The 17,161-nt window shown below is 55.2% G+C and overlaps 1 protein-coding gene across 3 annotated transcripts; it reads right to left on the bottom strand.

Annotated features, from left to right (window-relative positions):
- Window positions 1-464: 464 nt before the first annotated feature.
- On the bottom strand, window positions 465-8,586 carry Vegfa (vascular endothelial growth factor A). 3 transcript variants are annotated; one of them, XM_057794469.1, is made up of 5 exons: window positions 7,730-8,586; window positions 7,403-7,432; window positions 5,655-5,726; window positions 4,381-4,512; window positions 465-2,353 (listed from the first exon to the last, which is right to left on the bottom strand). In XM_057794469.1, exons 1-5 carry the CDS (start codon window positions 7,885-7,887, stop codon window positions 2,332-2,334), a joined length of 414 nt encoding a protein of 137 aa, XP_057650452.1. In that variant the 5' UTR covers window positions 7,888-8,586; the 3' UTR covers window positions 465-2,331. The 3 variants fall into 3 exon arrangements, with proteins under 3 accessions (XP_057650452.1, XP_057650453.1, XP_057650454.1); XM_057794470.1 differs by lacking the exon at window positions 5,655-5,726; XM_057794471.1 differs by lacking the exons at window positions 4,381-4,512; window positions 5,655-5,726.
- Between the last annotated feature and the right edge of the window lie 8,575 nt (window positions 8,587-17,161).

Here is a 17,161-nt window from a genome sequence, read left to right as displayed (position 1 = left end):
TCATTTTGTCAGATCAAAACAGAATCCCACCTGGGACTAGGACAGGACAGAAAGGCTTGCACAAGGGAAGCAGTGAGTCTACCGGACTCTTCCACTTATTACACAGAAGTGAACTGCACACTGGGGTCACAGTCACCACCCCAGCTGTACCCAGTTCCCTCTCCTGGCCAGCTGCGGCCAACAGCTCTCTCCAATCTCCTGGTGGCATTGGGGACATGGCCTGGTCCTACTCCTGCCTAGGTGAGTTCTGCATAGCGTGAGGACTGCTTGCTAAGGGGTCATCTACCTTCCACCCATCCTCAGAGCACACACTCTTTGTACTGAGCCAGGAGTGGATGGGTTACCCATACACTACACCCCAGGGAACATTTTCCCATACCTAAGACAAACACCATGTTCCCCAAAGGAGGAGGGAGAGTGGGACAGAAGGACCCAGAGAAGGAGAGACCAAGGAGAGCTTTGAGATCAGAATTCAATTCTTTAATACAAAATGTTTTTTTAAGATATATCTGTATTTCTTTGTTGCTGTTTAAAAATAAATATGTACTACGGAATATCTCGGAAAACTGCACTAGAGACAAAGACGTGATGTTAATATCTTTTCCCCCACAATTATTACGGATAAACAGTAGCACCAATAAATAAATGATAACAAATATTAAAATTAAAAAAGGAGAGAGATTTAGTATGTAGAATTCTCTATTTTTTCTTGTTTTGTTTTTACATATAAAAAACAGAATAGCAATGTCTATTTTATCAGAATCACATATATACATAAACATATATATATATATATATTTATATACAAACACAAGTTACCAAATATATATATAGTATGTAAATGTATATTGAAACCTTATTTCAAAGGAATGTGTGGAGGGGACAAGGGAAGGGCAGAGCTGAGTGTTAGCAAAATTAAATATCTTCTCAGGACAAGCTAGTGACTGTCACCGATCCGGGAGAGAGAGATTGGAAACACAGATTTTACACACACACACACACACACACACACACACATGCACGCACACACACACACATATACACACACACCAAAAAAAAACAAAAAAAAACAAAAAACAAAAATAAAATCGGAACAGTACAAATAAGAGAAAGAGATACATCTCATAAATAGTTGAAATTAAATATTAACCAAGAATACTGAAAAAAAACCCTACTCTTTAATTAAATTAACTGTTTTAATTTCTAATTAAAAAGGGCTATTAAATAAGTACCATATATAAAACACTTTCTCTTTTCTCTGCCTCCGTGAGGGGCTTGCGGGTCCTGCCCCACTGCTCTGTGCCTCGGGAAGGGGTGGGATGAGGGAGGGTTAGCCACTCACACTCGGCCAAGTCTCCTGGGGACAGAACTAGTGGTTTCAATGGTCTGAGCACACAAGGTTCCCCTGGGCCGTACCCAGGAAGTGGGGTAAGGAGAGGTGGGTTCCCAGGAGGAGGAGCCGTCCCCAGGGCCTCTTTTTCCACCGACTAGACACCTGTGGGAGGCCTCCTGGGCACCTCGGAAGTGGACAAGAGAGCTGAAGGCTGGCCAGGCTCCTGATTCTTCCAGGCAGTGCCCAGAGGGGCAGGATGCTCTTGCAGCATTTAGTGGCGATCCACAAAGCAGGCCATGTCCTGAAGCTCCCCGAACTCCTGTTGGAACCAGCGTCTTTGTCTCTTTATCTGCCATCTTTCTGTCCTCTTGACTCGGGGCCAGGGATGGGTTTGTCGTGTTTCTGGAAGTGAGCCTGTGTGCCCCCGTGCCCTGGCAGGCAGAAGGACTTCGGCCTCTCTGAGAAAGACCACACCGGAGTCTTTCATCCTACTGTCTCCCTATCAGGATCCGAGGAGGCACCTTCTCCTCCCAACGCAAGTCCACAGCAGTCAAACACATCCAGTGAAGACACCAATAACATTAGCAAAGTTAATTTAAAAAAAGAATATATATATTTTATATATATAAAACATATATATTTATTTATATATATAATATATATATATATATGTGTGTGTGTATGTGGGTGGGTGTGTCTACAGGAATCCCAGAAATAAAACTCCCTAATCTTCCGGGCTTGGTGATTTAGCAGCAAGTAAAAGAGAATGTCGAATCCAGTTCCACGAGGGACCATGCTTGGTCACCTGCCCGGGAATGCTTCTGCCGGAGTCTCGCCCTCCGGACCCAAAGTGCTCCTCGAAGAGTCTCCTCTTCCTTCATGTCAGGCTTTCTGGATTAAGGACTGTTCTGTCGATGGTGACGATGACGGTGTGGTGGTGACATGGTAAGAGGGCTGGTTCCCGAAACCCTGAGGGAGGCTCCTTCCTGCAGCCTGGCTCACCGCCTTGGCTTGTCACATCTGCAGGGAGCGGCAAAAAGAGGCGGGGGTTAGGGTCACGGGAGCCTGGCAATGAGGCAAGCACCCTCCTGGGTCCCTGTAGGCTGGCACTACAGGAGCAGAGTTCCCCAAGGTGCAGGTGAGACAGAGTCCCGGTGGGGAGAGAGAGACCCAGCCCTGCCTTCTAAAGATGGCGACCGACAGAGGACAAGACAGACATGGAAATACTCGCAAAGCAACACATGAGCGATAAAGGGACAGCCCAGCCCCATGTGACATTCCGCAGCAGACAGGGGACAGGGTCCTGCAGAAAGACTGTCCGTCTGGCTCTAGGGCGGGTTTAGAAGAGGAGAGAGTAGACAGGAAAAAGACCTTGAGCTAGACCAATGACAGAGCAGCACTCGAGGGAAGACAAGTCCTGGAGCTCAGGAAGATATGCTCCCCACACCTCTCTCGGCCTTAGCTTCCATCTTGAGCTGCCTGGTAGCCGCACGCCCAGGCACGGGGTCACCTGTCCTTTACCATGTGTCTAACTTACGCTGGGGTCAGACAACTCAGTGGCTTTGCTTCTCCTATTGAAGCAGAGGGGGTTTCTCTTCATGCTCCTGCCCCTGGTTGGGTGCTCTGAGGACAGCCTGAGAACATGGGTTCTGTCCCAGACACAGGCAGTAGTGGACTGGGTTGGGTCTCTGGAAGTCAGGTAACTTCAATTAGCTACCAGCTCATTCCAAAAACCCTACAACACCAAGGTCTTTAGCCTCCTTAAAACCCTCCGGGGAACCAAGCCCCGTCACCCAGCCCTAGGTTTGGAAGAGTCCCTATCACAGTCCTAACACAGTGTTCCCACAGCATGCCGCAGGAACAGCTCCACGACAGCCAAGGCCAATTCCCGGCTGTCTTTTGAGCACCCACAAGACACAAGGATGCAGGCAGGGAAGGGGGCACACACCAAAGAACCCTTGGGCTACTTGGGAGCCTGGCCCTATCTGGGCCATCTCTTTAAAAGTCCTGCTTCCCCAGATGACAGCCATCCCCAGAGCAGATCCCCAGGACAGGCCACGCTGATATAAACGCCTGTCTGGACATCAAGACTAGAGGCTGCCAGTTACAGCCCTGGGCTCTGGACCTCCCCGCACTGAATGTGGTCAGATACAATATTCACTCATAAGCCTGACATTTCCTTGGTCCACAGGGCAAAGGACAGAAGAACAGACATCTAGGTACCCCAAAGGGTTAGGAAGCAGGCCCAGGCTTAAGGTGCTCCCAGTCACGCCAGGGGAGGGGGCCTGGTGCTCTTTCCTGCAACCACCCTGGAAGCATTTGGAAACGTGTGGGCTGCTCAAGTTTGTCACTCTTGGCCATAACTGGTGCAGGACTAAGTTATCTAGTGTCCTCAGATGCATGTAGGGAGAATTTCCCAGCCTACGCCAACAGCAGACGCCTGCTCTCAGGAAAGCCCAGTCTGAGGCGGACACGGCCTGCCCTCAAGCCTCCTACTCTGAGGGGGACAGCCTGTCTTCAAGAAGCCACAGTCTGAAGGGGACACAGACAGCAGGAGATAAGACTCCAAGCCCAAGGAAAAAAACCCAAGTGGTGAGAGACCCAGATGTACAGGCTCTCGGGGCAGAGGCGCAGTCGGGGAACAACACTGTTTAGACATTCCGTACCTGGAAGGACTTTCTTTCAGATTTCAGCATTAGCACCAAAGGTAGAATTAACAACAGCAGCACCGACAGCCTCCACAAGCAGCAGGACCGAAGGACACAACACACAGCTTGGGTCCACACCATGACATTAAAGCCACAGCAGCCTACCCACTCAGGCAATCAGGGCCATCTCAGAGCAGGCCTGCCAGGCCAGACAGGAGCCCGAGGCCCCACACAGCCTCAGGAGCAGAGAAGGCAGCAATCACCACACAGGCAGCTAGAAGCTGAGCAGCAAGCAGCTGGCCCCTCACAAGCGTGCTCTCTCTGTCTCTCTTTCTCTCTCTCTCTCCCATATCTGTGATGCCCCTCTCTGACTCTCTTGCTCGCCCTCTGGAAACCAACCTGCAAGTACGTTCGTTTAACTCAAGCTGCCTCGCCTTGCAACGCGAGTCTGTGTTTTTGCAGGAACATTTACACGTCTGCGGATCTTGGACAAACAAATGCTTTCTCCGCTCTGAGCAAGGCTCACAGTGACTGCAAAAAGGCAAAAGGAAAGACATCTAAGCTAGAGCATCAGCAGGGAGAGAGAACCCATGCAACGCCCCCTAGCACGTCCGCAACACTTCCCCACCCAGCTCGTCGGCTCCTAGGCCCTTTCCGCATCCCGGAAAGATCCAAGCACTCCAGCAGAAGACAGAGAGAGTAGCAGAGAGACGCGGCACTGGCAGGACACCTGCCTACAGGAAGAGGAGGGCACAGGCGGGCAGAGTGCAGGGAGAAGGCTGCCATAAGGGGCAATGATGCACCCCACCAAGACATGGCCTCTCTCAGGCCACGGGGCCCTGACTGCTGCAGTTCCCAGAACACATCTTGACTCTTTATCTGCTGGGGACAGTCATGGGAGACTCATGAGAGCACCAGAGGCACCTTCTCCCTGGAAAAGGACCTCTGCCCAAGACCCCCTCCAAGGGGGAGGGCCAGCAGAAGGCAAGCTAAGTCCAGAGGCACTGTCCACCAGCGAGGCCTCCAGAAGCAGCACAACTTGCAAACCAGAGGAAATGGCCACCCTTGAAGACCTCTGTAGGCCTCTGTGGGTGATCTCGATTGGACTGGAATAACGGGCTGTCCCCTCCTGGAGCCTCAAGTCCAGGAGTCAGACCACTTCCGACCGATGACAAGGGGCTGCCACACAGTACCTGGCCCACTCAGGTTCATCTTGAGGCCACCATCAACCACTTCCCAACTACCATACCCTTTAACTCACGCCACATCCGCCCTCCACACCACCCTTATCCTCCAGACATGTGCAGGAGCCTAGAGCAGTGGAAACCAGTTGGGTGAGGGCCCCAGTGCCCAGCACCCATGGCAACAATGGCCCCACCACCAATGCCTAGTGGGTAAGAGAAAGTCGGTGCCCAGCCAAGCCAGAGTCCCCTCCGTAAGTGCACCAGACCCACCCACCCCATCCCAACCCTGGTTCAGCAATGCCACCACCAAGTCTACCCGTTGGTGCCATTAGTGGAGTGAGTGAGAGAGAGAGAGACTGAGGCCAGCAGGAGGGTAGGGCAAGAGCCAGAGGGAAGCTGGGGAGGGGAGGCAGGGTTAGGGGAACTGCAGGCGATTGTCTGGAGGCCAGGAAGGCTCCATGGAATCAGGCAGCAGCGGCACCAACGTACACGCTCCAGGATTTAAACCGGGATTTCTTGCGCTTTCGTTTTTGACCCTTTCCCTTTCCTCGAACTGATTTTCTGGAAAATATAAAAATAGAAACAGACAGGAAGAGAACGAGAGGGAAGAGAAGAACAGAGGCGCAATGAAGAAGACAGAGGCAAGAGCAGGGGTCCCAAAGCTGCCCTAGTCACTTACTGGAGCAGACTCCAGGAAGGACCACAGGCATGGGGGTGGAGGCTGGGACAAGATACATCCTTCTCCTCACTCTGCCCACCGTAGAGTGGCAACCCCAGCCCCAGGCAGGGCTTTAGTGGGCAGTGGAGACTGTGCAAGGCCTAGACTCTAGGTTCATGTGGTCCCTGGTCCCAGGCAGGGTGCAAAGACACAGGGGCAAGATCTTTGTCCAGCAAGCCAAGAAATACAGTTAGACCCTGAAGGTCAGGACGTTCTACTTTAAGGAGACAGTGTGGTTCAAAACCTTACAGATGACTGGGAGTGGGCTGCACCTCAAGAAACTTCTGCCTTCATCTCTAAGTGTGATAGCAGGGGTCCCTCTGGGGGCCCTGCCTCAGTGCCCTTGGGAGATGGCACAAAAGCCAGGGTAGGACATGGGGGCACATGGGATGGAGATGGGGCTGGGCGTCTTCAGAGTCCAGCACTGACGGAGGGGCCAGGAGTGAAGGGGAGTGCAGCATGGGTGTGTGACCAGGAGACCAGGACCCTTGGCAGAGACCCTTCTCCCCAGCTTGTCAAAGCCCGCCACTAGACCCCCTTCTGAACCCTATCGCTCTCCCTGTGGGCAAAGCAGACATCTAGCGAACAGCTGAGAGGGACAGGCTACAGCCTGCCACTCTCCAGGGAAGTAGCACTCTCTAGACCTGCCAGGCCCCAAAGAAGACATGGCAGTCTGTCTATCACAGGCAGAGAGAGACAGAAAGGGATCTGGGGAGAGGGCAAGCCTGTCCTGCTTGGGAGAAAGCACTGGAAGGAGAGAAGGAGAAAGCTCTCTGCACAGGGATACTCGCCTGGAGCATGCCCCCCCCCTCACTGACACAGTAGTCCTGGAATCTGGGGACTTAGGCAGAGTCCCCCAAGTGTAGGGCAGACAAAAAGGGGTGTGGGGGAGGGGAAAGGGCATGGGTGCTCTCTCTCAGTCGCTCCTTCCCTGCAAGTTCATCTCCCCAGCGATGTCAGCACCCACCCCGTCCTGACCTGACCTTACACAACAAGCAACTGGAAGGCTGAGAAAATGGCCACCATGCCACTTTTTCTACCCCACTAAGGGGGCTGAGTCTGCTACCTGCCCCTCTCTGACAGATAGCATACTCACACCAAGAAATCTCCCGGGACCCTAAGAAACCTGGACAGTCACAGTCACCACCGAACAAGGCCACATCCTCGGACACAGAGAAACTGCCCTCTGGCACCATCTCCCCTCCTTCACTCTGCTGTGGGAGCCAGCGTCCACAGTACCCCTCCACACTCACACTGAAACAGCAAGTGCCAGCCAGAAGGGACCTGAGCCCTCGGGGTGGGGCGTGGGGGCAGCATCTTCTTCAGAAGAAACAACAGACTCCAGCTTGGATTTCTTCACCATCCTGGAGCCGCAGCCTGAAGCTGGCTCCATCCCTCTGTCACCGGAGCTCCACCCATTTGATGCCCCAACCCAGAGGCCATCAGAACACCCGAGAGAGGAAATCGAAAGCCCCAAACCAAGACAACTGGAAAAAGGTGTCAGCATGTGGCCACTTACTTTTCTGGCTTTGTTCTGTCTTTCTTTGGTCTGTAATGGGTAGAGAAAGGGAAAAAAACAAAATACAGAGGAATTAAGATGACGATAACAACAGGGGTGATAATGACAGCAGCTTGGTAATAACACGATGTTGATGATTTAGCAACACCATCTTAATCTTTATGCAGAATAACAAAGTTGTGGCGAGGTACACTGAATCGTCGTGCCTGTTTTCTAGATGCGGGGAACACACGTGAGGTGGGCACACTGAGGTCAAATGCCCAAGGTCACACAGTGGTTAGAAGGCAGCCGTGAGCTAAGGAGTGTAGCACGCTCTGCTGTCCTCACCTGCATTCACATCTGCTGTGCTGGAGGAAGCTCATCTCTCCTATGTGCTGGCTTTGGTGAGGTTTGATCCGCATGATCTGCAGAGGGAGGGAGCAGATCACAGAGGTTAATGACCCAGCCAGCCATACCCGTATGGGACACCCCGGGGCTCCTGCCATTCAGCACCCAGGGGTTCTATTGAGCAGGGATAGATGGTGGAGGTAGGGGGACCAGGGCTCTAACAGAAAAGAGCCTTGGGCCACCCCAACTCCCCCAATCCTGCTGGCCTTAAGAAGCACCTGCTCTTGAGGGCAGACATAGCTGCAAGGGTTGGCCAGGCTGGGAATTCAGGTCCTGGATTCTCACCATCCCCATCCCTTCCCCTTCTTCATCCCCTCCCGAGCTTCACCTTAACCCCTAAAAGCTACCTAAGAGCTACCCACCCCATGTCACTTAACTCCCTCCCACTCTCCACCCCGTCTGGGCCCAGATCCACCATTACTACGCAGCACCCCAAGACTGGCTTTTAACTCTGCAGTTCCATCCAGTTCCCAAATGGAGCCCTCCAGCAGGGAAAGCTTGGGGGCTGCTCCCCCAGAGAAGGAGAAGGGCACTTGCTGTCATCAGCCCCGGTGGAGCCGAGGGAGCAAAGGTCATCAGAGCAGAGATGGTCAAACCGTTGAGAACGAGTGCAGGGAAGTGCAGAAATACAGGAGTCTTCTTCCCCATAGTAGAAATGAACCCCAACCTCATCTCCTCACCCTGAACCCCAATTTAGTTCCTCCTATCAGAGTTTCCCAGGTAGAGGCCCAGACAACCTTCTAATGCCCATCCTTGTACCACCCTACCCCTCTACGCTCCCTGCCCCCTATGTCACAAGTGCCTACCTGCATGGTAATGTTGCTCTCCGAGGTGGGCACACATTCCAGGGCCTCATCATTGCAGCAGCCCCCACACCTCATGAGGGGCACACAGGACGGCTTGAAGATATACTCTATCTCATCGGGGTACTCCTGGAAGATGTCCACCAGGGTCTCGATTGGACGGCAATAGCTGCGCTGGTAGACATCCATGAACTTCACCACTGCGTGGGAGGGTTGACACACGAGTCAGCGGGCAGCTAACACGAAGGCGGGCAGCCTCTATCCCACCCAGCTTCCACATCAGCGCAGCTCTTCTAAAAGTTTGACCGAAGCGTCTCCCTCATTTCCAGGTTCAGGTCCAGGGGAGGTGGCTATATCTGACTCTCTTCCTCATTGTCATAGTAGGGCTAGTTCCTGGGCCAACTATGACAGCAAACACACCCTGGACCCCACAGTAAACCATGCATACACAGCACACTCTAAGTACTACCAGGACCCTAGTTTATAAATGGGGACCTAGAGGCCCAGAGAAATGCCACAATCTGTCCCAAAGGCCACACTGCTGGTAAGAAGTGGTTAGAACAGGCTATGATTGCAGAGCCTTACAATATGTGCAAACCCAAATGCTTGAAGAGCCACCTTACACCTGCTGGTCCCACCTCCCCAGACTTCAACAGGTGGCAACGAGCAGGCACAGCATGCAGGTCCTGCCAGCACTAAGTGCCCCGCCCAAGAGGGCAACCTGTTTGCATCATGGAAAGAACAGGAGCTGCCTCTGTACAAGGCAATTCTAGAAGCTGAGCTGGAGGAAGACAAGCGAGAGACAATTTCCCAGGCAGCCTGAGGTACTGGTGAGCAGGAAGGGAATTTAGGGCCAAGGCAGCGGGCACTAGAGAAGGACACCAAATGGTGGCTCAGCTGGTCACTTCTGGTCACACCCCTAACACTACCCCACAGAAGCTTGCCCCTGAAGTGAGAGAAGAACAAGCCCACAGGGGGCCCAGGCTCTGACCAGCGCAAGTGTGACCTTGGGTCTGTCCCTCCAGTCTCTGGGCCTCCAGCGGGCTATCTGCAGAAGCAGGTTGGCCTGACCTCTAAAGACACTTCAGTGAGTGTGAAGGTGGGGTTCTGTCTCTCTTTGCTAGCCCCGAAAACAACTCTTCACTTCTCATTTCAGGTGACAAAGTTTGGAATGTCACTAAGGCATTTTAAGTACATGCTCCAGAGACTACACCCCCCACCCTCAACCTGGGGCCACAGCCAAACCTCCCTTCGCTCTTATACAGTTTTTGTTGTCGTTGTGGTGGGTTTTTTTTTTCCAGAAAGGTAAAGACGAAGTCTAAGAGGAAAAGGAATGGAGGTCAACTAACTGCCACCCCTCTGCCTTGCTCAAGGGTTCTATTTTCTCTCTGGACAAATAAGCACAGAATTCTTGTCTACCCCCAAAGAGTTAACGCAAAACATAGCCACCCCCCCCCCAAAAGTTCATGAGATCAGATCTGAAAAATTCTTTTCAAGGCGAGTCTATATGGAAGATGACTAACCCAGAATTTGTTTAACTGATCCTTCATCTTGGCTGGGACAGAGTTGGCCCAGGCTAGGAGGGGTCCACACAGGAGCAGGCAGCATAAAGGTGTGAGCTGAACAATGAATGGGGATGGGGCTGGAGGCAAAAAGAATTCTTTCTAAAGATCCCCAGGAGGGGGTGGAGGTGCCTTGGCCAGCACCCATGGGATCCTGGCCCCTGCCCCCAAGGGAAGCTGTCCTGCTACTCAGGACGTGTGCACACATATACTGCAGCATCAGGCTTTCGTGGTTTTCCTTATTTATAGCAGACAACCTTTTCTCCATCAAACAAAGACCATTTGTCTTGCCTCTCCCAGACCTCAGAGCCCACTAGGAAGCAGAAAGGGGTGGGTAGCACTTTGGAAGTAGGGGCCTGTCAGTGGCTGGGGCCAGGGCAGAAAGCCAGGCCCTGAGCCGGAGAAAGAGCTCCTGGGGGAGGAGGCAAAACCGGCTGGACATCACCAGCGTTCCTTGGCTGGCTCCAGCAGCCACACTGGATTTGGGTCAGGGATATTAGCCTAGAGGAAGACCCCAGGGCCTTCCCTACACATAGGAAGGACACTGGGGGAGTGGCATCCGGCTGGAGCAGAGGCCACACTCAGTGCTGGGAGAGCCAGGGCGTCCCCAGAGAAATGGGAGGATCCCGGTACTCTAAACCACACTGGAACAAAAGGCAGGCGGACTCGGGGTTGGGCAGGGGGGCGGGGCGCCTGAGCGCTACAGCCGGCCCTCTGCTGGTCCTGCAGGGAAGTTCACAGCACCCAAAGGCAGTCTATGGAAGCTGCCATCATCAGAGAAAGGCAAGCCCAGAGCTTGGGCGTCCGATTAGGGTATGCCCCTATCCTGCCTCCAGCTCACACAGGAAGAGTCACAGCCCCCACGGTGGGTTATGGCTGACTAGGAAGTGGCACTAAGCATTCATCCTCCCCTGGGAGTAAGGGACAGAAGGGATAGCTCCCTGAACATCTGGAGTAAGGGACACAAGGAATAGCTCCCTGAACATCTGGAAACCCTGACCACCACCTTCCTCTGCTGTGCTCATGGCAACCTCTCCAGATCAGATTTTACTGGAAAGGGTGTCTAGAAAAAGCAACAAGTCCTGTTTCTAGCAGAAAGCCAAAGAGAAGGCACCTTAAGAAACACAACAGCTAAACTCACAGTCCTCAGAGACTTGTGCCCCACCCCACCCCCAGGACTGAAAAGGAGGACCAGGGCTTATCCACACACACTCGAGACAAGGGGAGGGGTCCCATCCAAGAGCATGGGGGCTCACCTTCATGGGCTTTCTGCTCTCCTTCTGTCGTGGGTGCAGCCTGGGACCACTGAGGACAAAACAAAGAGTAAAAAGCATTAGCAGAGGCAGGGACAGAGCCAGCCACAGGAGTGCAAACCCTTGATCCCCCCTCGCCTCTCTCCCAACCCCCAGCCTCCAGCTTCTCCACAGCTTCTGAGTCAAACAGGGAACAGTGAGGGGTCCCCGCAGGTCCAGAGCGAGCATACCCCGCTACCCCTGGACTGCTTCAAGTCTGAACCCATGAAAGTTAAAGGCTAACCAGGTGCTGGGGCGCTCACAATGCACGAGGAAAATACCAGAAGCTTGCACTGTCCAGGCCCCTAGCACCTCTCCATTCTTGCCCCCTCTTTTTTCTCACTGCCCCTGATTTGCTGGTCCAAAGCCATGGGTGAGTATTAAGGTCAAATAGGAGGACAAATTTGGACTAGGGCAGGAAGGAAGGACTAGGGGCGAGAAAAACAACATGGTGACCTTCTCCTGCTGACATGACAAATACCAGGGAGAGCTGGTGTTGAGGAGGGAGGGGGTATAGAGGAGCGAAGGGCACCAACCACCCTCCCCCATCCAAACCCTCCCCAGGCCTCGGGAATATTCGGCATACCCACAGGTTGCTCAAGGGGTGGAAAGCAAAGAGGAGCCTAAGCAAGGGAGTCCCATCTTCCTCCCAGCCCAGTGTACCTGGAGCCTGCATACAGTTCCAAAGCCTGGCTAGCCTCCTTCCGGCCACATGCCCAGCCTCCCACCTAAGCAGAGCACTTTTCTCAGATGGAGCCATGGGAGCTTTCTCCTCAGAATTGCCCAGCTCCCAAAGGGTCTCTTGCCCCACACTAGGCCTGGGCCCCACATCCTTCCTCATCCCCTCCCTGGAAGCTGTAAAGGTCAACAAAAAGGCCCTGTGAACCTGACAGGAGCAAGAGAGTGAAGGCTCTTAGGCCGTCCTGGGAGCTCCTGCTTCCACCAACTCCCCAGCCACAAGTGCCACATCAACCTGGACCTCCAACTGCCCTGAGAAGGATTCCCACCCTTGTCTGCCTCTCTTTCTCCACCAACAGTGCCCAAATAGCAGTCCTTCCAGGGTCCTCAGCCTTGCCACCAGGGCCAAGGTCAGAGGTGGCCTTTCTCAAGAGCCAGTCTCCCACTGCAACTACCTCAGGCAAGCCCTGGGTTCTGCTCCTCAGGCCCTCAGCTACCTGCTCAACACCCTTGCGACAATCTCCCTTAGTCCTCTATCTCAGTCCCAACAGGGAAAGGAACAGAAACTTTGAACCCCCTCCCAGATGGGGAGGTTCTGGGCAGGGACTGGCCAGGTGCCCTTCTCTGGGGGCCTCTGAAGGTCATACTGTGGCCAGGCACTCCTGCCCCTCCTCCCCACATGGAGGCCCAGAGCCAAGGCCTTTGTGCCAGGGTCTAAGGAACTCTGGATGGTGGCAGGGACCCCTGCCTGTCTCCTTCCTTCTGCCCCCTTTCCAAGTGGTCTCTCTAACTTGAGTATTAGCGGGAAAGAGCATAAAAGGACCCCTTAGTAAGCAAACTGGGTGGGCGAGTTCAGAGTTAAACCACCTGCTCTCTGAGCATCGGGTTTGCCAGGGCAAAGTGTGTGTGAGATACTGACGGGAGATCCTGCCAAAGTTGTGGGAAAGGTTAGTTCCAGGCTGCCCCTGTCATAGCAAATATCATGCCATTTTTCCAAAAGGGGGAAAGTGGGGTGATGTCAGTTACCCTTCATTGACCCCCATAAAGGCTGGAACACAGCTCGATAGAGCTGCTGGGGAGGGAAGCACACCTTCACCAACTCAAAACTTAGGTTAGCGTTTCCACAAAGAACCCGAGGGTGGGCCTCAGCACCCCCACGTCTGACAGGCACCGTCCTTTCCCTGGACCCGGAGGCCAGGAAGGGTTCTATGAGTCTTCTCAAAGAAAAGGAAAATATGAAAGGGTGGGAAGGGCTTCTCTACGCTCCAGGCAGGAAATGGGGGAAATGGGGAAGGGGCGTCAGGAAATTCTTCCTAACGCAAGGCACGGGTAGAAGTTAGGGACGGAGGAAAGGGTATGGGAGTTTCTCCGGGTCACGGAGCTGGGGATACCTCTAGAGGTCACCTTCCTTGCGGAGGACCGGTGAGGGGGAGGGGCGCCGCTGGTCGCCCGGGTCTCCCGGCTCCCGCAGCCGCGGCTCCGGGAACACGAGGCCGGCCAGGCCCGGGCTGATGTAATCGGCTCTGCGCCGCGCGCGCCCGGCCGGGCGGGGGAGGGCGGGCACCGCGCGGGACGCGAGCGGGGACGGGAGGGGGTGGCGCAGCGCAGGTGGCCCAACAAGCTGGAGGAGTGGGATAGGGTCCCCGCAGCAATCCATCCTAAAACTTTTCCCAAACTCACTGCAAGGGCCGAAGAGACCCGAGCGGCAGTGACAGCAAAGCCCCCTCGGTCGCTCGCGCCCTGCCCCCTCTACGATCTCTGCCCTCCCCCGGTCCAAGGTCCGAGCACCCCCAGGCATGCCCGCTGGGCTCCGGACTCCCGCCCCCGTTGCCCGGACTTCCAGTTCTCCGGGGACCCGCGACCCGGAGCAAACTTCTGCCGCCAGCCACAGCGCAAGCCCAGCCCCCTCGGCCTCCTCCTCTGGCTCCCGCCCTCGGTTGCTCGGCCCAGATCGTACGTGCGGTGACTCTGGTGGGTGGGCAGGGCCCGCGTGGGCGGCGAGACTATCCTGGCGCCCTCCCACCTAGAGCGCACCCCCTCCCCCTCCACGTACGACGACAGAGGGGGACGCCTCGCGCCCGGTGTCCAAGGACCCGCGTGGGGCACGAAGCCCCCACGCGCGCGCTCGCACGCACGCACGTCCCCAAGCGGGAGAGGCACTCGCTACGGCCCGGCGACAGCAGGCGGGCACGATCGCTTACCTTGGCATGGTGGAGGTACAGCAGTAAAGCCAGGGTCCAGTGCACCCAAGAGAGCAGAAAGTTCATGGTTTCGGAGGCCCGTCCGGGGCCGGCGCGGCTCGCGCTCCCTCTCCGGCTCGGACTGCGAGGCAGCCCGCTCTCTTGCGCGCCTTGGCGGGCTCCTGTCCCTTCTGGAACCGAGGCCCGGGCCGGGGCCTGGGGCGCGCGCGCGGCTGGAGCACTGTCTGCGCACAAGGTCGCCTCACCCGTCCATGAGCCCGGCTCCCGCGAGCCGAGCGCCCACTGCGGCCCCCTCTCTTCCTTATCTTCCTCCTCTCTCTTCTCGGGCCCCGGCTTCTCCAGGCCCGAACTAGCACTTCTCCCAGCTCCGATTGGTTTGCCTCCTCCGGCGCAGACCACGGCTACTCCGGAGCGAGAAGAACCCAGAAGTTGGACGAAAAGTTTCAGTGCAATCCCGCGAGCCCCGACCCCCTCCACCCCGCCTCCGGGCGCGGGCTTCGGCTCTTGCTCGCAGCTCGCCGCCGCGTCCACCGTAGGCAGCCCGCCGGCGAGGAGGTGGGCGCTGGGGCTGGGGGCGGTGTCTGTCTGTCTGTCCGTCAGCGCGACTGGTCCGATGCAAGATCCCAAGGGGGAGGGCTCACGCCGCGCTCTGACGGTCACCCCCAAAAGCAGGTCAGTCACTTTGCCCCTGTCCTTCTCTGCTCGCTCGTCAGCGCGCTCTCTCTGACCGGTCTCTCGCTTCCTCGACTTCTCCCTGGAGCTCTTGGCTACCTCTTTCCTCTGCTGATTTCCAAAATCCGAAGTGATTTGAGGGAGTGAAGGAGCAACCTCCCCAAACCGTTGGCACGATTTAAGACGGGAATAGAAAGCAAAAATAAATTAAAGCGTAAAACAATGCAGTTTTTAAAATGTTTAAGAAAAAAAGAGGTTTGAATATCAAATCCCAGCGCAGAGAGACTCCCTGGCTGGTGAGTCCGCTGAATAGTCTGTCTTGTCGCTGCGTCTCGCGACAGAGCTCCGCTGCCGCCGCTCAGCTCACCCCCAGCGCCAAAGCCTCGCTGCAGCTCGGCTGCCCCAAGCCTCTGCGCCTCTCACCGCTAACAGCCGTAGAAAAAAAAGGGGGTCTGGCCCCGCCCCCAAATGCCCGCCCCAGACCCGCCCCGGGGGCGAGGCCAGGCCGAGCCAGGCACCGCCCCCCAGGATCCCCTTGGCCACCAAGCAGAAGTGGAAAGCTAAAACCCCCACCAGGGTTCACAGCCTGGAAATTATCCATGCACCCCTTCAAACTGGGCCCAGCGACACACTGGACACATTGGGTGTTGGGAATCAGAGGCGACAGGAGAATGAGGTTATGTGCGGACAGGGTCTGAGAGCAATACCCTTTCCTGAGAAAATTGAAGAAGGTGGGGGAGGGCGGAGATCTGGCAGGGACGTGTGAGGAGAGGGACACAGATTTGTTGGAATCCCGGAGTGACCCCTGGCCTTCTCCCCCACCTCACATACACCACACACACACACACACACACACACACATGCACGCACACACATTGACACACGCGTCCTCCCTCACGCAGACTGGCTCGCCCAAGTTCACGATCTCCCTGTGGTGGCCGAGCGCCCCCTAGTGACTACATTATGCACACCCCAACTCTGGCTCAAACCTCGCAGGTTTTGGGAAGAGGTGAGAGTTGACTCCTGAGTCCAGCATTCTTTTCACTTGTTTTGTATTGTTGTTGCTATTGTTTTCGATACAAGGTTTCTCCGTATAACCCGGGCTGTCCTGAAACTCGCTTTGTAGATCAGGCTGGCCTCAAAGTCACAGACATCCTCCTGCCTCTGCCTCCTGAGTGCTGGGATTAAAGGAGTGTGCCACCACCACCTGGCGGGCCTGGCATTCTTTGACTTCCCAAACAGTTGCATGTTTCTGACCCCCTTAAACAGTTGCCTGTTTGACCTCCGAGGCAGAAATCTCAGGTTTATTTACAGGGGGAGAAGGGGTATACTTATCTGAGCCCCCATCTGGTCTGCAGACATCAGGAGCTAGGGCCCTGTGGTCAATGGGGATCTTCTGGGAAGCTTCGCTGGAGAGAATTTGGCACTGAATTTGTAACACTGAGAATGGGAAGCTGAGAGGTTCTGGGGTTAGTCAGTGGCTGGGAGGAAGAGGACTTGTGGAAGCCCACGTACGCACTGCAGAGTCTGGCAAAGCCCAGAGGGAGAGGCAGCTGGGCAGACAGAGGCCCTTGTTCCTCCTGGTCACCATCCCTCAGATGTTGCCCGGGAACTGAGGCCAGGGGGTTGATGGGGGCGGAAGCAGGCCAGACCTGCGTGGTGATTCAAACCTGCCCCAGCATTCAGGAGCATAGGTAGGCCAGCTGCCCAGAACTACCACCAGCCCGGGGAGGGACGTGGGCGGGAGTAAAACTCTACCGTCCTAGCCCAGGCTCACAGTTCAATTTAGGAATAGAGTTCCGGGGTGTACTCAGTGTCTCCCATCCTTCCTAGGACCCTTGGCTTCTTCTCTGTTTACAGATTCACCCTTGTCTTGGCTTTGTCCCCTCCCTTTCACAAAGTCCCCTTCTCCAACTCCTTGTGTCTTCCTTAAGAGCTCCCCTGAAGCCCCCACCCCCACCCCACCCTTGGATATAGGAACCAGCCTGGAAAAATTCCTGGTTGGGCTTTGGCCCAGCTGTTCCCAGGATCCCCTGGGAACAAGAGGGGGCTCTGATACCTGTGGGAAAAGAGGGACCAACCAGTCCCAACCCTCACCCAGACCTGCTGGGCCTGGGAGAAAGGGAGCCCAGCAATCTCCCTGTTGGTTCCAAAAGGATGCATC

The sequence above is a fragment of the Chionomys nivalis genome, chromosome 19 (genome assembly GCF_950005125.1).
Source record: "Chionomys nivalis chromosome 19, mChiNiv1.1, whole genome shotgun sequence".
In the NCBI taxonomy this organism is placed as follows: Eukaryota; Metazoa; Chordata; class Mammalia; order Rodentia; family Cricetidae; genus Chionomys; species Chionomys nivalis.
The sequence above is the reverse complement of the archived record's forward strand: the minus strand, read 5'-3'. Positions and strand labels throughout refer to the sequence as shown.